Source organism: Tiliqua scincoides, chromosome 6 (genome assembly GCF_035046505.1).
Source record: "Tiliqua scincoides isolate rTilSci1 chromosome 6, rTilSci1.hap2, whole genome shotgun sequence".
Lineage (NCBI taxonomy): Eukaryota > Metazoa > Chordata > Lepidosauria > Squamata > Scincidae > Tiliqua > Tiliqua scincoides.
Window position 1 is genome coordinate 54,035,959 of NC_089826.1, and position 18,718 is coordinate 54,054,676.

Consider the following 18,718-nt stretch of genomic DNA (forward strand, 5'->3'; position numbering starts at 1 on the left):
CTTTTAGCATCCGTTAACCCACAACATTAATACATGCCTTGGATTTTCTCACACCCTGAATCAAGCAACTGCAGCTGCAGTTAAACTCACCTCAGACATTTAGGCTTATGCTTATTCTTGGAATCATATTGCAGGCTCGAAGACCAATGTCCTAATCTTTAAGCTTACCACTGTTTTTGCCACAGTGGTAAAGTGGTAAACTGCGCAAAGTGTTTGCCATGCTGTAGAGTGGACCCACTTCTATTGGTTGCCAACCTTCAGTCTTGAAAGACTATGGTATAAGCCTATAGCACCCAGTATTCCCATGTGGTCTCCCATCCAAGTACTAACCAGGCCTGACCCTGCTTAGCTTCCGAGATCAGATGAGATCGGGCATGTGCAGGGTGAAAAACCGTGAAAAACAGAGCACAGTGTTCTCCCTCATGGATCCACTAATCTAAGATACATCCTGCCAGTTCCTGTTTAGAGCTGTACAAGCACAACTGAATGCATAGGAAGCATACCAGAAAAAAGTGACTGGAATAGGCTAGTAGTCACTGCAGAAACCAACCACCCAGTCTCAGACTCACAGCCTACATTGGTAACCCACATGGGTCCCTCCATCTGTCACTGACACAAGCCACATCAAGTCACCTCAAGGCTGAGCAAGATGTGACTGTAGGACTTAGCCTTATCAGGACTACATTAGGTACCTAAATCTTGGCACCTAGTGCTATTTTGTTCTCTAGGGAGCTCATCTTCCTGTGAGTCTAATACGTAATGTCTCCATTTCAGTACAGCACCTTGATTGGGTTTTTCTTCCATAATGACTGACAGTTTCAACATTAACAGCTTTTCAAGGTCAATAGATAAGGTAAGGGCAGGAAAGATCCATCCTTCATCTGATTCTTCTCTGAAAGCGTCTTTATACCAAGCCCAACTGCACTCAGTACATACCAAAGTGGACTATTATTCAACGTCTTTTCTATTTTCACTTGGAGTAGAAGGATAAATATGGCCAGCTTAGATCAAGATTGTAGTTTCATATTTTAAGGTCGTAAATCCATTAAAAGTCTATGAAATTTGGCCTTTCTTCTTGCAGAGTTCTCTCTGCTAGAACTTGGCTCTAATCAGACATGCGTGCAAACATGTGCTTTTGGCCCTTTAATTATTTGCATTGACACAAAAAGCTCAAGAGAACAGCAGAACAGAACGTGCAGAACAGCCCCAAATCATGGTAGGATGTAGTAGGGGGGACTTTCATTAGCCCCTGCTGTGGCTTGTAGCTCAAGTATACCCTTGCCTCGCCTCCACACACTGTTTTCTAATAAGTTTCTTTTGAAAGCCAGTTGGCGATAGATTTGCAATAGCTATTCTTGAAAAGGCTAAGAGTGACTTTTGGCAACAGAGGCACCCTACTCTTTTTGATTTCTTTATACCTCCAACCATGCATTTCTGAAATGGTACATTGTCCATCTGGTTTTCTTTTCTTTTGGCTTTCTCATTCCAAAAAACCAGGGGAATGTAGCATGGCAGATGGCTAACAGAGATGTGATGTGATGTGGAAAAAATGAATTCTGAATGCATTTGTGTTACATGTTTTACAAATCAAAGTGTTAAAGTAAGAACACAAGAACAGAAGGAACACACGGTTGGATCAAGCCAATGGTCCGCTTAGGGACCGATCCAATCGGACCAGCACTGGCCCAGTGCTGGCACTGAGTGTCGCAAACGTGCTGTAACGCACACCTGTGACACTCACCACCAGGCTGGCGCTGCCACCAGCTCAGCGCGAGCCTGTGCTGAACCAGTGCCAGGCAGAGGCCAGTCACATGTCGCTTGGAGCTCTGAGCAAGCGCAATGGAATGGCGAGTCGGGACAGGGGGGAGGTTTTTGGGGAGGGGAGAGGATGGGGAGTGGGAACAGGGCAGGAGGGGGCAGAGATGGTGGCAGGCTCTGCTGCCATATCCTAACCCCCACTCTGGTCTGGGAGATCCAACACAGGTTTCCCAATTGTGCACCCACTCAATAGCAGGCGGAGATCCAAAGAGACCCTCTGGGGCCGCTTGGCCACTACACAGGGTAAAGGAGTATAAGCTCCCTTACCCCAAGGAAACCTGGTGCTGCTTCCCAGCCCTATTGGATGAAGCGGCCGCCATTATGGTGCCGCTGCATCCCTGGGTGCTGGGAAGCAGAGTCTTGGGCTGCCCATCCAGCATTCTGTTTTCCACAGTGGCCCATCAGCTGCTTCTGGGAGGCCCACAAGCAGACCAGAAAGGCATGCTTCTCTCCTACCTTTGTTCCACTGCAACTGGTATTCAGTGGCACACTGCCTCTGAACCTGGAGATAGTGTATAGCCACCATGACTAGTAGCTATTGATAGACCTGTCCATCATGATTTGTCTGAACCTCTTTTAAAGCTATAGAAGCTCATGACCATCACCACATCCTGTGGCAATGAATTCAGCAGACTAATTACGCACTGCATGCAGAAATACCTCCTTTTGTTTGTCCTAAATCTCCTGCAAGTCAGTTTCATTGAATGATCCTTGGTTCTAGTATTGTGAGGGAGGAAAATGTATCTCTCCCCATTCACACCATACATAATAAGTATCAATCATGTCCCCTTAATTGCTTCACACTCTTTTCTCATCCCTTCTTCTGCCGGCTCATTACTTTTCTTGAATGCTAGTGCTTGGCTCCTCAGAATCCTCTCACACCCCTTTGCTTAGATCCAAAGGAAAGGAAATGAAGGTACCTTCAGAGGTGTTTAGAGAAATTCAGATGAATTTCACGTGGTGTTGTTGGTGTTTTTACAGCAGTGATAATGGAAGTCCAGAAGGGAGATTCTAAAGATGGGGAGGAATCAAAGCTTTAAACTGACTAGCTCTTCGTTATGAAAGGACATCTGTTTCAGTGAGAGTTATGTAGCTTTAATGACTCAGCCCACCAACTTGAAATATTACTGTGGTATAAAGGCGACAGTTGAAAAAGGATCTCTTCTTGCATGCTGTACAATCTCTGTGTGCAGTTCAAATTCTCCATGTTCAACTTGCAGAACTCCCCCTGCTTTATCTATGCTTTCCTCCCCAGTGATCAATTAGAAGGAAGAGGACCTAAGCAGCTCCAAAGTATAAAGTAGCCCCCCCCCCCATATCCACAGACTCCACTGTTTCAGTTATCCAGTTCTCAAATCCCCCTCCCCTTAGCACTCAGGACTCACTTCTCTTTGTTTGCAATTACTTTGTCTGCAAACAAATGCAAACAGGAGGTGGTTAGCAGAGGATGCAAGCAGCAAGAACTAACTCCTAAGGCAATGTGGCCACTTTCTAATTCAAGTCACTGATCATTTTGTTATGCGAAATGCATTTTGTAAATCTGGAGAACTGGAAGACTTTCATGATGCTGGATTGCACTTCAAGGCACCTACTTTGATACTCAAGGACAGTACATAATCTGAACAGATCACTCAGTTGAACAGCATTTTCGCTGTATTCCAGGCACTGGAGACTGCTTCATGTTGATACTTTGGCCATTTGCTACATCAGGTGTTTGCTATTCTTAAATGCTGCATGGCAGACAGTAGTAGCCTGTGGTTTCACCCAGCCCAGTTACTGGACCTCATTGGACTGGAAGCATGGAGCAATAGTCAGGTGGCACTAACTGGGGTGGAATCAGAGGTCAGCCAAGTCAGGACACTAGCCTATGAAAGGGCACCAGCCTACTGATACCACATGGGCAGCCCAATCCTAAACCAGCTCCATGCATGCTATTGCAAATGCGGCATATGCCCCTCCCTACTTTAGCATGCTCCATTGGCGTGGCTGCATGCTATGGAGTGGTGGAGGATAGGATTGGGCTCTTAGTCTTAGAAAGTGTCTCTTGAGAACAGATGGTTTGTGTCTACAAAAGATCACATAAGAATAACCCTGACTCACCAGGCTATGTACATTTAATCACACTTATTTAGGCTGCAACCCTATACAAACTTGCCTGTGAGTAAGCCCTTTGACCACAATAGTTCATAGGATTGCAAAGTCATTTGCTCCAAGGCTGCCATGCATGAGAGTCGGGAGCAGGGTGAGGATTATTTGCTGCTTTAAAATGCCTGGCTATAAACATAGTCATCCATATTTCCATCTCATCAAAGTGAGACCTTTTGCTGTCATTACCACTGGTGGCCTGACAGTTCTGTTTTCCTTTCACAGCAAGATCTTTTCCATTTTAAATTAAAGCAAATTTGCTTAATTAGGACAGTAGCTGGGATGTCACAGTGGTTTTAAAAAACAGATGAAAGGATGTACATCTCTCACTGTGAGAGATTAGTGGTGTTGTGAATTGTTATTTTGAAATGCCGTACTCTCATTAATGTTTATTACATCTCGATTTCCGAAGGGTGAGGGGCAGGGGAGAGAGAAAGAGAGAGAGCAATTAAGGAACTCCAGGACACACACTGAGATTCTCAAAAGAGCTCAAGTTGTTTTGTGGGGATGTGTCTGATCTTTGCTACTGAGGCATTCCTTAAAGAGCATAAACTGTTCCTGGATTCCAAGATGCTGGGGTATTATCTGTAGTGCTTCCTTGGAATATGTGAAGGTGGACTCCACTACATGAAAGGGGAGACTCAGGGATAGGCCCTTTAGGGAGATAATGCGGGGTAGAAATTTAGTAAATAAATATTGGCCCAATCCTTTGCAGCTCTACTCAGAAGTATCCTAATGCAGCCAGTCATTCAATGAACCTGCTGGAGCCATGCCATGAGTTTCTCCTGGATGGCTAGGAACTGCCACCCCCACTGCCTTCTTCCCTCACTTGTCCAGGAAAAATACCTTCTTCCAATGATCATCGGTTCCTTCAGAGAAGAACAAGAGAGACCTTTCCTGCTTCCCTCTCCTGCTTGATGAAAAGCAAAACATGAACCCTTCCTTGCCTCCTTGCTGGAACTTCCCTGCTGCTCGCCCAGTTCCCACTTATGGCCCCATGAGGTCTTTCTCACTGCAAAAAAAGTAAGCCAGCACACCCAGGCACAGACAGACTTGAGTCTGCACACGTGGGGATGAATTTTAAAGTCAGAGGCCTCAGGCTCAAGTTAGTGCTGGAGTCATTGACACACCTGACTCAAGTGTACATGACTCAGCAAAAAACATGTGTTTTTGCGACTCAGACTCGTGTCACCTGACTGGAGTTCCCATCCCTGGTTATAAAATGGATATCCGTGAACTGTTCCTGCTAGAAATGTTTGGACATGATGTACAAGGATCTGACAACAACCCTGTGAGGTGAGGTGATGCTGAAAGAGAGTGACTGGTCCAAGGTCACCAAATGAGTTTCGTGGCTAACTGTGGATTTGAACCAGATCTCCCCAGTTCTAGCATACTTCTACAGTATGATTTGCCCCACCAGCCTTCATTCCGGAGGTTGAATTAGATGACCTTCAACCTCCAATCAGCCTCTACAAAGCTGTGATTCTGTGATTTCTGTGTAGCTGGAACTTAGCACTCCAAGTTGTCTTTTGGGCCAGAGCAATGCTGTACTTTTATTTTTAGTTGCTTTGGGACTTTCATTGGCATGCACTTTTCCAATGAAGGCACTTTCAGCTCCTTCACTTTGGCTGAAAACAGAGACAGGCTTACACGGTTTTCCACTCAGAGTTACAGCTCCCTAATCCTTCAGCCCCTCTCCGGCCATATGTCTTGCAAAAGCATTTCCCTGAGTGCCAAAGAGTACATTTTCTGCTTGTGGCCTTGTGGGCTGCTATCTCTGCTCCTGCTATCTCAACTTTGCACTGGCTTGGAAAGTTGTCAGATGGCTGTGCTGTGCTTTTGCAGTCTCAAAAATTTTCCGTAAGCTCGTTGCATAACCCAAAAAAGCCCATGCATGTAATTGCAGAATAAACTTGGCACCAGCAGTCCTTGCCACCAGCACTTGCCATGCTGCTCTGCTTTTTTTTCCCCAGCCTGTCTTCCAAGGACAGCTTCTGGGCATCAGATATGGCTGGTCTATCAGCGGTAACACTAATAAAGCACTCAATAACCACTGCTTCACTGGCTTAAGGCTGCTGTTTGCCTAGTGAACGTGTTATATTGCAGATGATTTTCAAAAAGGCGTTTCAGAAATTGAATTTATCTTGTGAAGACCAGTTGAAATCCCTCCACAGGAGTGCCAGGTACAGGTTGCTGGGGGCTCTGCTCTGGACTCCCATGTTGCTGTCTATCCACCCAGATGGCACTTTGGGAGGTACCACTATCACCAGTATTGAGGACTCACTGTTGGCCCAACTAGGTGGACCCTTGGTAGGCATAGGTCCTCAACCAGTGCCCTACCTGGCCAACCCCTGATGCTACCCCTGCCTAGATCAGGATAACAAGCAGTGGGCTTCAGGTAAACAGTACAATTTCATCTATTTGTGTATAAAGTACTTAAGAGCTGGCCACCTAAAAGCCAGCCTATATATAAGATGTTGGATGCATGTAATATTGGCTCACATGTGTAATGAAAAGCAACTGTGGAAGGTTGTAGATCTGATAGAAAGAATGGTAGAAAGGAGGGGTGTTATCCTTTCCCTTCCAATAGTTTTTCTACTCAAAATCACCCCAGGTGCTTTTTCACCTGCACCTTATCCCCTGCAGAGGACCTACACCCTTTCCTCCTCGACCACTAACCAAATTCACAATTTCCTGCAGTAGCTTTTCATATTTCGTACTTCTCTTCACCTGAGCTGATAAGCACTTTTGCGTAACTATAATAGCACCTAACAGTACTTTGCCTCAGGGAGGATTCTCTTCTAACCCTTGGGCTGGGAGGCTTGAATAAAAGGTAAAATATGATATGCCCAAGTCATGTCTCCTGTACCGCACTTATCCCAGAAGACCAGAGACAGGGTTTCCTTGGGGGTTTCTGCAACAACAGTGTTTTGTTTTAACATAACAGCAATTAAAGAAGAAAATGAGTACCTGTTGTTTGGGGGTCCCCTGAGAACAGAACCTGAGAGTCATTTATCTTCAACAACCTTGGCAGGGATTTTTACAAATTACCAGGTCAAGGTGAAGAATCTCCAGTGGGTGGAAGAGAATGTGAAAAACAGTGGCATAGCTATTGGTGCAGTAAGTACTGCAGGCCTTGCGCCATGTCAGCAGCCCCTCCCACTCGGCTTCAGAGCTATTTCAGGCAGTGACAGTGTGGGACAGACTGCTACATGGGCACACTGAGGCATCTGCAGTTCTTACCATGCTGCTGCCCAGTAGCTACACCATTGCTTTTCACATTATCTCCCCCCCCCCCATTGGAGATTCTTCACCTTGACCAGGTCATTTGCAAAAAACCCTGTCAGTGTTGTTAATGGCTGCTCATTGGCCAAGCCTTCATGCAGTGCTCCAAGTGGGAAGAGAAGGAAGTGGGGTGGTTTCATTTCAAATTAGGCCCCATTCAGTTATGTCTGTAGAAAAGAAATAGGATAGTTTTAGGACCACCAGCAAAGAAGTGGGATGACATTTGAGCGCTGCTTTACTGCCAGTGGGCAGAATTACTGGTGTTTTTGCACATTCACCAGTCAGTTTAGGGCCAAACTACAAGGGACATTAAACATACAATCTTATGTATGTCTACTCAGAATAAGCCCCATTGAATTCAATGGAACTTACTCCCAGTTAAGAGTTACAGGATTGCAGCTCAAGTCTGTTATTAGAACTGACAAGCTTATTTTTCACTGAGTAGCAGCTGAATTGGGAAATTCCACCAATCAGAACCAGAATGGGGATTGGGGGGGAGGGTGGCTTTAATCTTCATCACCATCATAGCTGTGAAGGGGCTCTAGCTCAGTGGCAGTGTTCATGCTGAAAGTCCCAGGTTCAGTCCCAGCATCTCCAAGTTAAGGCAGAGAAAACTTTCTATCTGAAACCCTGGAGAGTCTTTGCCAATCTGGGTAGACAATAGTACTGAATGGCCTGACTCATCTAATGCACTTTCATCTGTTCTCCTGTATCCATGGTCTGGATCTGCATCAGCCTTCCACATATATGAATAGAAAAAAGTTCCATGGGCGCCAATGGAGTACAAAGAGAGTAGCCAGGGGGCCCACAGCTCCAGGTGCCAGGCTGCCAGATGGTGACTAAGAGGCCACCCCAGTGACCTTCGTACATCACTGATGGGCACCAATGGGATCTTTTCTTCTTGTCACACCACAAGTGCGGGGAACTCAGCTGCTACTCGATGAAAAGCCTTCCCTAATAGCAGTTTTGGGCTGAACCCAAAGAGCCCACCTGCAACTTCTGCCCACTTCCTCCTCTGCCTTTTCAGCAAAATTGAACTGCTCTGCAATGCATAATGTGGGTTGTTGCTTTTACAGATCCGAAACGTGGCAGCAAACCTCTGTGTGGACAGTAAGCATGGAGGCACTGGGACTGAGCTCAGGCTGGATATCTGCGTGAAAGATGGCTCTGAGCGGACGTGGTCACATGAACAGGTATTTGGCCTTTCACCTGATTCCTTCCCTTGTTAAGCTTCTAGAGAGCTTTCCTAGGGCACCTGCTCTAGCAAGCATTATTATTATTATTGTTATTGTTAATCATCATCATCATCATCATCATCATCATCACTGTTGGTATACCCTCTTGTGAGGAGATGGCTCAGGTGCAAATAAATGGTTTGGAGAGCAAAAATATCATATGTGAAACAGACCAGATAGAAATGCTTCTCACTGTAGCTGTCAATGTTATTAGGTTTAATAAAGGGCATGTAACTGAACAAATACTCTGGAGGAGAAATGCCAGCATGGAATAGAGGCAAAACGTTAAACTACAACTGGAAGAAGAGGCTTGAGCGTCGCACTAGAGCCAAGCCGTCGGATGCGAAAAGTTAGACAAAATCTGTACTTTCCTTTTTGAACAGCATTTGGACATTCAGTGGTACTTAATGCAAGCTGCAGTTTTTTGCAGATGTGGTGTGAATTGTCAAAACCAGACTTAGGCTGCAATCTTTTACCTGTGGAGCCAGGAGAGGCAGTCCAATTCTACCTCCCCCCCCACCCCATAAATGCAAGTGGCCCAGTGGAGTGTGCACTACATCTGGTTGAGGAGGTGGGGAGGTTGGGTTGGGGAGGTTGTGGAGGTGGGTAGTTGCAGAGGTCTGCTCAGGGTAAGGGCCCTTTTGTTCCCTTGCCCTGGGGAAAGCCTTGATGGGTCTCCTTGATCCTGTACCAGCTATTTTGCGGCAAACAAAGAAGCGTAAAACAAAACAAAGGAGTGTAATGGTGACATAAAGGGAGATGGATGGGATTTGGTTGCATTTATGTGCCACTGATCCCACCCCCTCCACTCCCCATTCCACCTCCCACCCCATCCCCTCCCTGCCCAGAAATTCCTCCCTTTCCTCTCCTTCCCTACCCTATTCAACCCACCTCCTGCCCCACCACCATTCAGCTCACACTGGAGGATGGAATTTTCTCTGTGAGCACATCTGACTACCAGCAACAGGCTTGCCTCACTGTGATTTCTGCCTGCATCCTCCTCCTTCTGCCAGCATAATGTGTGTGCGGGGGGGGGGGGCATAATGCCAGGGGGATAGAATCGGGCTCTAAGTTCCACTGGATGCCATAGAACTTACTTCTGAGTAGGCATGCACAGGATTGCACTGGCAGTGTTGCTGCAATGTCCATTTGATAGTGGCTATTGGAATTAGACCAACTACAATATGCATTTTTTCTCATTTTTTCTCCATACGTGGAAGTGTATATGGCTCTTGCCCTTCCTTTTATCCTCACAACAGCCCTATAAGATAGACTAAACTGACAGACAGTGACTGGCCCAAGATCATTGTAGCTACTACACTTTTGAGTTCAAAAGAATTCTCTTGTGGTCTAGATGCTTAACAATACAAAAAAGGAAGGAGGCTGAAACAGATGTTGCAGAGTATGATGGAAGAGTCTCTGCCATTTGGTAGTTGGTGGGGCTGTCGCTCAGTGGTACAGCACTTGTTTTGCATATAGAACATCCCAGGTTTAATCCCTTGCAAGGCTGGAGAAGATTCCTGTTTGCAGGATTGCTAAAGAGGCACCATGAGTGAGTACAGATAATGCTGAACTACTTAGTGCAGTAGTCTGACTCAAGGCAGCTTCATAAATAGTCTCAGGTCTCTTTCATCATGCCCTGAAATTTCTTTCCCACCTACTTTTTTTGTACAATTTAATAAACATGTAGCCTGTAGAAGGGTTCTCAAAAACTCTAAAGTTTGAACACTGCTTTGTAACATTCAGGTTGGTTCTAACAAAAGCTATTGCACTACCGTTGCTTTTCTGGATTTTTTTTTACTCTCCTAGTGGACCGGGAAAATAATTTTTATTTGAAATATGTAGTTCCTAAAAGTATCAGCAGAGGGCAGCACTAGACAAGCAGAGCCCAAGCCTCACCTAGTAAGACAGGAAAGTTAATAAACGTTCAAACTGTGGGATATTGTCAATGTCTCAAAGAGGAAGAGTTCATCCTAGATTGAATTAGACTGATGGAACAAATAAGATAATCATCTTAAAATTCAACTTGATAGAAACCAGATTGCAATATTAAAATATTGTTGCCCATTTCCATTCCACGGAATAAACATAACCCTCTTTCTAGCACTACTTAAAGAGCTGTGCCATACCTGAAGTAAGTCAGAAGGTATGCTAATCAATATTAGTACCTGGTTTTTAAAATAATGGACATGAGATATTTATATATTAGATAACCATTTATTGATTTATTTTACCATATAAGGGCCCAATCCTATCCGATTTTCCAGTGCCAGTGCAACCATACCACTGAGGCATGCACTGCATCCTGTGGTGGGGAGGCCGTCACAGAAGCCTCCTCAATGCATGAGAACATTTGTTCCCCTACCTTGGGGCTGCATTGCGGCTGCACCAGTGCTGGAAAATTGAAAAAAAACCACTTTTTTCATCAGGTTTGAGATTATTGCTTAAACCAATTTCCACTGCACTGAACCTTTTGGATGGCTTTCCTGTTATAACTTGTGTAATGTTGAGTTTTGAATGGTTCATTGATTTACTGATATTCTTGCTGTTGATCACATGGATATCCCACCTTTCCAATGAAGAGTCTCAGGCAACATGCCTGGTCCTTTCTTTCTCTTGCCACCACCCCTGCATCTCAGCCCTGCAGTAAACTGGTGAGGTAGCTAACTGGTAATTGGCCCCAAATCACCTGGTGAGCATCCTGGCTGGAATCCAGATCTCCTACTAGTGCAATCTACCTACTACTACTACTAATAATAATAATAATAACTAGCAGTGGCATCACTAGGATTCACGTCATCCAGTGCGGGAGGCCTGCGCGTCACCCCATGTAGTGGGCGGGGCAATGCCCCAAGTGGGCGTGGTGATCTACCATATTCCCACCCCACCGGTTTTTTGGCGGCTGTACCTTTTGTTAGAACACAGATATTTTAATGTGGATTGTTTCATTGCATTCTGCATGAAATGACGCATTGATTGATATATAACATGATGGAATTATTCCTCCAAATTCTGATTTTAGTGATTTTGAAAACTTGTAGACACACACACACACACACACACACACACACACACACACACACACACACACACCCCGTGTCAACTTACTAACAACTTATTGCAGCAGTTTTCAAACTTTTCAAACTTTTCAAACACTGGGACCCACTTTTTAGAATGGCAATCTGTCCAGGACCCATTGGAAGTGATGTCATGGCCAGAAGTGACATCATCAAGCAATTAAAATAAAGAATTATAAATAATTACATTAAAATAAAATAATTAAGTAAGGGGGAGCCAATCCTGTACCACCAAGTGAATCTACTCTGAAGTAAGTTCTATTGTGGTCAATGGGGCTTTCTCTCAGGAAAGTGTGGGTAGGATTGCAGCCTGTAAGCCCAATCCTATGCATGTCTACTCTGAAGTAAGTTCCATAGTGGTCAATTGGGCTTACTCTGAAGTCTGCCTGCAATAACACCCCCCCCCCCCAAAAAAAAAAAAGAATCAGTGAGATTTCCAGCCCTCTCCAGTACCCAGTTTAAAGTTCTTCTATTTCAGGCATATCAGAATAAAGACCCACCTGGCTTTGCAAGTGCAAAATAGAAAACTTCCCCTTACCAGTTCAAGCCACTTTTTTGTTCTTTTTAGGGGGGGAGGGGAGGCTGCCTTCTGTTGCGCTCCAGCTCCATTGGATCAGGACCCTTCTGGTGTCCTCACATTACCCTTTGCCTTGGCCTGACCACCAGCCAAGGCATGTCTGCCTATTCACAAGTAAACACGACATGAGGCTGCTTTGCTTTCCATAAGGCTCCGTAAACTTGGAGGGAGGCAGCTGGGAGGGAGGAACCTCCTTCTCCGGTGTTTTGGGGGGCTGCACTCATTGGATGAGGACCAGACGTCCTTGGAGCTTCTCAGCCTGCCTCGACTAAGGCAAGTCCGCCTACTCGCGAGTAAACGCAGCCACATGGCTTCGTTTCAGGCTCAGATTTGCAGCTTCTCGGGTGTTTTTGGGGGGCTGTATTCATTGGATTGGGACCATTATGGTGTCATTGGATTCCTCTCAGCCTGCCCTTTCCAAAGGACTATGGCAAGTATGCCTACTCGCGAGTAAATGCGCGATACGGCTCACTTTCACTTTCTATAGGGCTCCATGCATTTTTCCTTCCGGTTTTTTGCCCATAACGTTTGAACGAAATGAGCGATTTCAGTTCTGTTTCTGGCACTGCACTCCACTGCCCATTCTGCATCCAACAGTGTATGGCATAATGTAGTACCTCCTAACCCCGCAATGTTAGCGCGTCCTCCCCCCAGGGCGTGTCACCTGGTGCGGCCCTCACCCCCCGCACCTCCCTAGCAGCGCCAGTGTAACTAGGTAGTTATACACTGCCTTTCTGGTCATCAGATTACTCCTCTGACTTTATTCAAGGCGGTTTACATAGGCAGGTGTTTCTAAATCCCTCAAGGGGATTTTTACAATCATAGAGGTTCTCTCTTTCAAGAACCAACAACATTTCAGAATGGATCTTCCTGGTTTGGTCTCACTTCTGGCCTCCAATTCTCCCACGCAGGCTGACAAGCAGCTCCATCTCTCACGTGGAGGGCAGCCAAGACGCTTCTTGCTCACACCAAGAGCAGGTGGAATCACTCAGCTGGGCTTGTCAGCTTATTCAAGGTCTCGCCTTTCTCAGCCATTCAGGGAGCTGCCCGTGTCCTCAAATTGGCGACCTTCTGATGTTATCTTTGGGCTAACAGAGGCTCTACCCTCTAGACCAGACCTCCTGCCCTGACCAGACCTACTACTAAAGTCATAGCACCCTGGGAAGAGAAACACCATGCTGGAATGCAAGTGATTCAAATAAATAAACTCACTTTGAATGAGAGAAACCAGTCATGGGAACCAGCTTGGCAACCAGAGATAGCCTATTACTCTGTCAGGAAAAAAAAAAGTCTAACCATACCAGGACAAGTTCCCAAATAGTGTTTGCTCTGTTTGGATCTTTGTTGCATCTTCTGTACTTATGCCTGAATGCATTCTGGAACTCATACACTTCTGCCACCATGTGGCACCTGCAAATGCCCTGTGTGGTGATCCTTATTACACTTTTAACTAACTGCTGGAGTCCTCACTGTACTCCTGCCTTGTCAGTATCATTTATCCTTTGGTTATCTACTATCCACCATCACCACCCCCAGCAAAGCCGTTGGCTGTCTATTGCTTTGTTTTAGCTTCAGTGCTGAAGAAATCATGCAGGAACTGAGTGGGAACTGAAAAAGGCTTGCTGCTGCCTTCAGCCTCGTATACCACTGCTTTCCCTGCTGTTGACATGATAAACAACCTCAGCAGGTTCCCTGTAAGTTGACTTCTGTGATGCCTATGGAAAAAAAAAAATGAGAAAATAGCTACAGCATTCACAAAGTGAGGAGCGGTGAGAGATAAAATTAAGTCTGACTTTCACAGTATGATGGAGTGTCAGAAAAGGACTCAGGCATATCCTGAGCATACAGACATTGCTTTGCCAGAGTAAGGATGAGGTGATCTCTCTGGCAATCATTTTGATTTAGCTACATCAGAGAAGAGAGAGACAGGCAGGCAGGCAGTCAAACAATCAGACAGACATTTGTTAGTATGCCACAGGCATTCTTAACATTTACTAAGAGCACTCTTAACAGCAATGGAGACATCACTAGGAAAGAATTACAATTTCTGATCATCAAAATATTACAGATGGAGAACTACGCAAATCAGAAAAGTGCTCCCTTGAACTAGTGCAACAAATGAATAACACACATGCATTTCCTATGCTATAAATTGATTGTCCTGGAAAATCTGAGGAATTGTAAGAGAGATGAACTAGTGGCACAGTTAATGATCCCTTTTAATGGTGCCTGACCTAAATGCTGGAAGGCATAGAAGTCTTGATAAATAAAGGCCCATACCTTTAAAGAAAAGGAAAAAAAAGAAAGATGGTTCTTTGTCCCAGGTCAAATGACTTTATCCACAGCTGGTTTCAAGACTGAAAACTGTGGCAGGCCTCAGCCATCCATTTTTTCATTATAAGTCCTCTGATACATCCTTCTAGTACAGTGTCTGATGGAGTGGGCTGCTGTTCCTTCCCCATAAACCTCTGCGATTGCTCTAACGACCAGACAAAGGGCTCTAACGAGCTGTAATGGAGTTAGTAGCTACAGAAGAGGGGATACTAAGTGAGTTTTATAGCCTTGGCTCAGAGAGGGAAGTGACAAAAGAGAGAAATTACACTGACAATTCATAGCCTTGAGAGATCCCAGCTCAATTTAGAGGAGAAGGTTGAATGGAACTCAGAAATGTCGGAAAAAAGAGAAACTAGAGATTTCATGTAGAGACTTAACCCTCTGAGAGAAGGTAAAGATGGTGAAGGTGGAAGGTGAGAGCAGAAGCAGCAATTACTAGATGACTTAGGGTGAACTAATTAGTTTTTAACACACATTAGCCCTCTTTGCCCACCCACACAATCGGGGTGACTGAAAAAGTGACAGGGTTTTTTGCTTGTTTGCTGACACTTCCAAATCAACTATAATGTGCATCTATTTGTGAGAAACGCAGTGAGGTCACCTTTTTATTATAGAAAGAAGAGCAAGAATAATCAATTATGCATTCAACTGTAAATCATCAAAGAATAAGTCTTTAGACTGAGCACAAATTAAAAACACCACAGGAAACAGCCGCTGCATAGCAGCTTTCTCCCACTGCAAGTATAACATACAGGTTGAGTCTCATTATTCATGAGGGTTCTGTTCCCAGAACTCACCTGGATGACAAAAATCGCATTAATGCAAATCCATTTAAAAACAGTGTCCCTTTGCTAGGCAATTTAAAAGCAGCCTTTGTGATGTAAGACAGAGTCATTAAGCAGACAACCCCTCATTCAGTCTCTCTCCAGGCACTTAGAAAGGCTTCACTCTGAGCCAGCAACCCCTCCCTTCACCCAGAGCAAAGTGATTACCTTACTTTCACATGCTCAGGGGGAAGGGAGGGGTTGCTTGCCTTGGAGTGAAGCCATTCTAAGTGCCTGGAGAGAGAACGATTGATGGATTGTCAGTCGACTGCACTCTCTCGCATTAACCAGGTATTGTTAAATGACTGTTTTCCTTTAATTTAAAGGGACCTTCTCACTGCATTGAGAAAGAAAAATGCATGGATTTTTCCACAGGTGAAAAATCCGTAGATAATTAGGTTATACCTCTAATCGCTTGCATGCCTGTCTCTCTACAACAGTAAGAAAAGCAGTTTTTTTTAAACTGTGATTTTAAAGAAATGCTTTTTTCCCCTTCTCCAGGGATCAGCACATTCCTTCTCATTTGCAGCTGCCTTTCATGTTCAGTCAAATCTGTGTATAAAAAATCAGCTTTTTTTTGCAAATACCAGTTTTCCCAAGTTCCAAAATTTCCCAAGAGGGATGTACTCCCTCTATGGTGACTAAAAAACTAGCCCTCTATGGTGGCTAGGAAAACTCTCTCTATGGTGGCTAGGAAACTAGCTTTCACTACGCCAGAAGCATGCTATGAGTGGGTGGGGGGGGGGCAGCTGGGCCAGGAGAGGTAAGTAAAGAATTTCCTTACTTACCTCTCCATAGGCTGCTTGGCCTCCAATGGGCCTTCTCAAACCTATGCCAGCTCTTTTGCTGATGTAAGTCCAAGGAGACTCCAAGGGGTGGGTCTTGCCCGGGAAGAGAGGATAGGATATCAGTGCTCATGGCTGCTACAAAGATCTCCTCTTCTGACCCCAGCCTGGCCCTGCCCAATCTGCCCTGATCCTCTCCTGCTTGTCAACCTACCTGCTCCAGCAGAGGTTAGCGGTCTGCAGCTCTTGGCACAGGACTTCCTTACTCCTGCACCATCAGTAGCAAACCACTTGTTGTCAAAGTGGCTTATGTGATAGCAGGCCTGCCCTTACAATAATCTCTCAGTGTAAGGCCTGGATAGGAGCAGGCCATATGTCTCATTGTGCCTGAGAGCCTTCCCCTCAGCTCTTTCTGCTTGGCTTCATTCGCAACACCCGCTATCTTGAGATTCATTTGACTTGTTCTGTATAATGGTATAGTTCCTCTTTCGTGTAACAAGTATTTTCTCAATAACTATGGCACATCTTTTTCTGTATTCAGGTGCTCTTTCCTTGTAATTGTTTTGGTTCTTTGCCAAAGCCTTGCCATTATTCTTGAGGGATGCGCTAGCCTGTTATTAACGGCTGCACTGAAGCCAAACAACTTCGGTTTAATTATTGGTTGACATCTACTGAGATGTTCTGCAAAAGAGAAACCAGATATAATGGTTTCCTATTACCCTATGCCTGTCGTGTCATTGAAAGGCCAAGTATCATCATTATGCTTCATTGTTTTTGTTAGCTCTTCACTTTTGGTTGGAGAGAAGACATCCGCCCAGGAGAACCTCTTCACACAAGGAAATTCTGCTTTGATGCTGTTTCACACAGTAGCCCTGTCACACTTTATGACTGTCACGGTATGAAGGGCAACCAACACTGGAGTTATAGAAAGGTTGGTGTACCTTTGGATATTTAAGAAGCCATTGGACTACTGTGAGTTTTTTATTGACTAACTGCTGTGCTTTTTACCACCAATCCACCAACTTAGCTTAATTTAAAAAAAAAAAATTCACAATGTGAATCTTTGCAGACTTATGGCAAAATCCTAAGCAACCTCCATGCCAGCATAGTGAGTGCTGCATTGGTGCTTGCCATTGCAAAAGTATCATAAAGCACCTTGCAACGGCATAGCAGTTGCCGACACTAACGCAAAGGCCCATGCCAATCTCCACGCACTAGCAGAAGACCCAGCCCATGCCAGACACGGTAAGCTTGCACCAAGCGCATGCAATAAGTATAAAATATCTCAAAGATCGGCCTGTGGATCCCACAAAACAAGGTGGTTTTCAATCCAAGGGCTCTGGGCCAAGATGGCAATTACTATACATTTCAAAATGCTTTTACGTTACACTAAAAATAGATGGGCTCTGATGGAAAATGTGCCTGACCTTTACTCATTCACATTTACTAGTTACTGTAACAGTGGTTTGAAATGTCAATTGATTGCATAAGAAATGGGTGCCAAGCAAGTAACCTTGATTAACCTTCACTTGAAGACTTCAGTTCAGCTACAGTGGATGCCTGTAGTTCTTAGAATGCTGGTGCTTCAATCTCATCTATCTATCGCCATCCCATAGCACAATTTCTTTGGGGTCCACCAACTTTAAGGGCGCAATCCTAACCCCTTATATCAGTGCTTTCCAGCACTGACATAAGGGCAATGCATCTCTGAGGTATGGGAACAAACATTCCCTGACTTTGAGGAGGCCTCCGTGAGTGACACCCAACTGCAGGATGCAGCACATGTCCCATTGGCACTGCTGTGCCAGTGCTAGAAAGTACTGACATAAGGGGTTAGGATTGTGCCCTAAATTACTCAAATCCAGTCTTGCCACAGTCATTTCCCTGCACATGATGCATTCCTCACTCTGTCCCTTCATGTGAGCACATAGGCTTAGGCATAGGTAACCCAATGGGCCATTTTTGCTACCTCCATGATCTTCACCCTTGCCCTTCCTTTCTCCTGTATACAAGTTATTCATACTCAGAGCATGGGAAACGTGTATCACACAGTATTGATATAGACATATGATATTCAGCACAATCCGGATACAACCCAGAAGGAGAGAGAGCACAATGTTGCCCTTAATCTCATGGGGTGGTGGTGGAGGGTTTCTAGTTTGCTATTATTCACAGTAGCATTCATTAACACAGGAATAGATTAAAGGCCAAACTACACTACATACTTTGACTTGTTCGACAGTCATTCCCTTTTTCTAGACAACTGTGAGCATTCTGAGTTTTTGAGCCTAGGCTAGGAATCTTATGTAGAAGTCTAAACACATTAACAAACTACTGGCCCAATTCTATTTAAACCCTGCACCAGCAGAATATGCCTTCCATCAGCAGACACTGTCGCATTTATTTATTTATTTAGCGTATGGCATATAATACATGAAATATATCAAGTAGACTAGATCAAATGCCAATGCTCAGTTCGTCTAGCCATTCAAAGACAGAATTACCTTCATTGAAAGAGTCAGACCATGGGCCAGTATACACCCTCAGTTTGCAGCCAGACACAATGTGGTATATGGTTTGGTGGGAGAACCCGCAATCACACTGTGGGGTAGATACTAGCCCCCATTTAAACATTGAG

At 44.8% G+C, this 18,718-nt stretch overlaps 1 protein-coding gene and 1 pseudogene across 1 annotated transcript in view; one reads left to right on the forward strand and one right to left on the reverse strand.

The window, feature by feature from the left end:
• The window catches only part of GALNTL6 (polypeptide N-acetylgalactosaminyltransferase like 6), a 629,228-nt gene that overhangs the window by 598,565 nt on the left and 11,945 nt on the right, over window positions 1-18,718 (forward strand). Inside the window, exons 10-11 of the mRNA XM_066631983.1 lie at window positions 8,325-8,441; window positions 16,862-17,011. Coding sequence (XP_066488080.1) covers window positions 8,325-8,441; window positions 16,862-17,011 — 267 coding nt within the window. The remainder of the gene's footprint in view (window positions 1-8,324; window positions 8,442-16,861; window positions 17,012-18,718) is intronic.
• LOC136656565 (5S ribosomal RNA) lies at window positions 282-399 on the reverse strand (annotated as a pseudogene).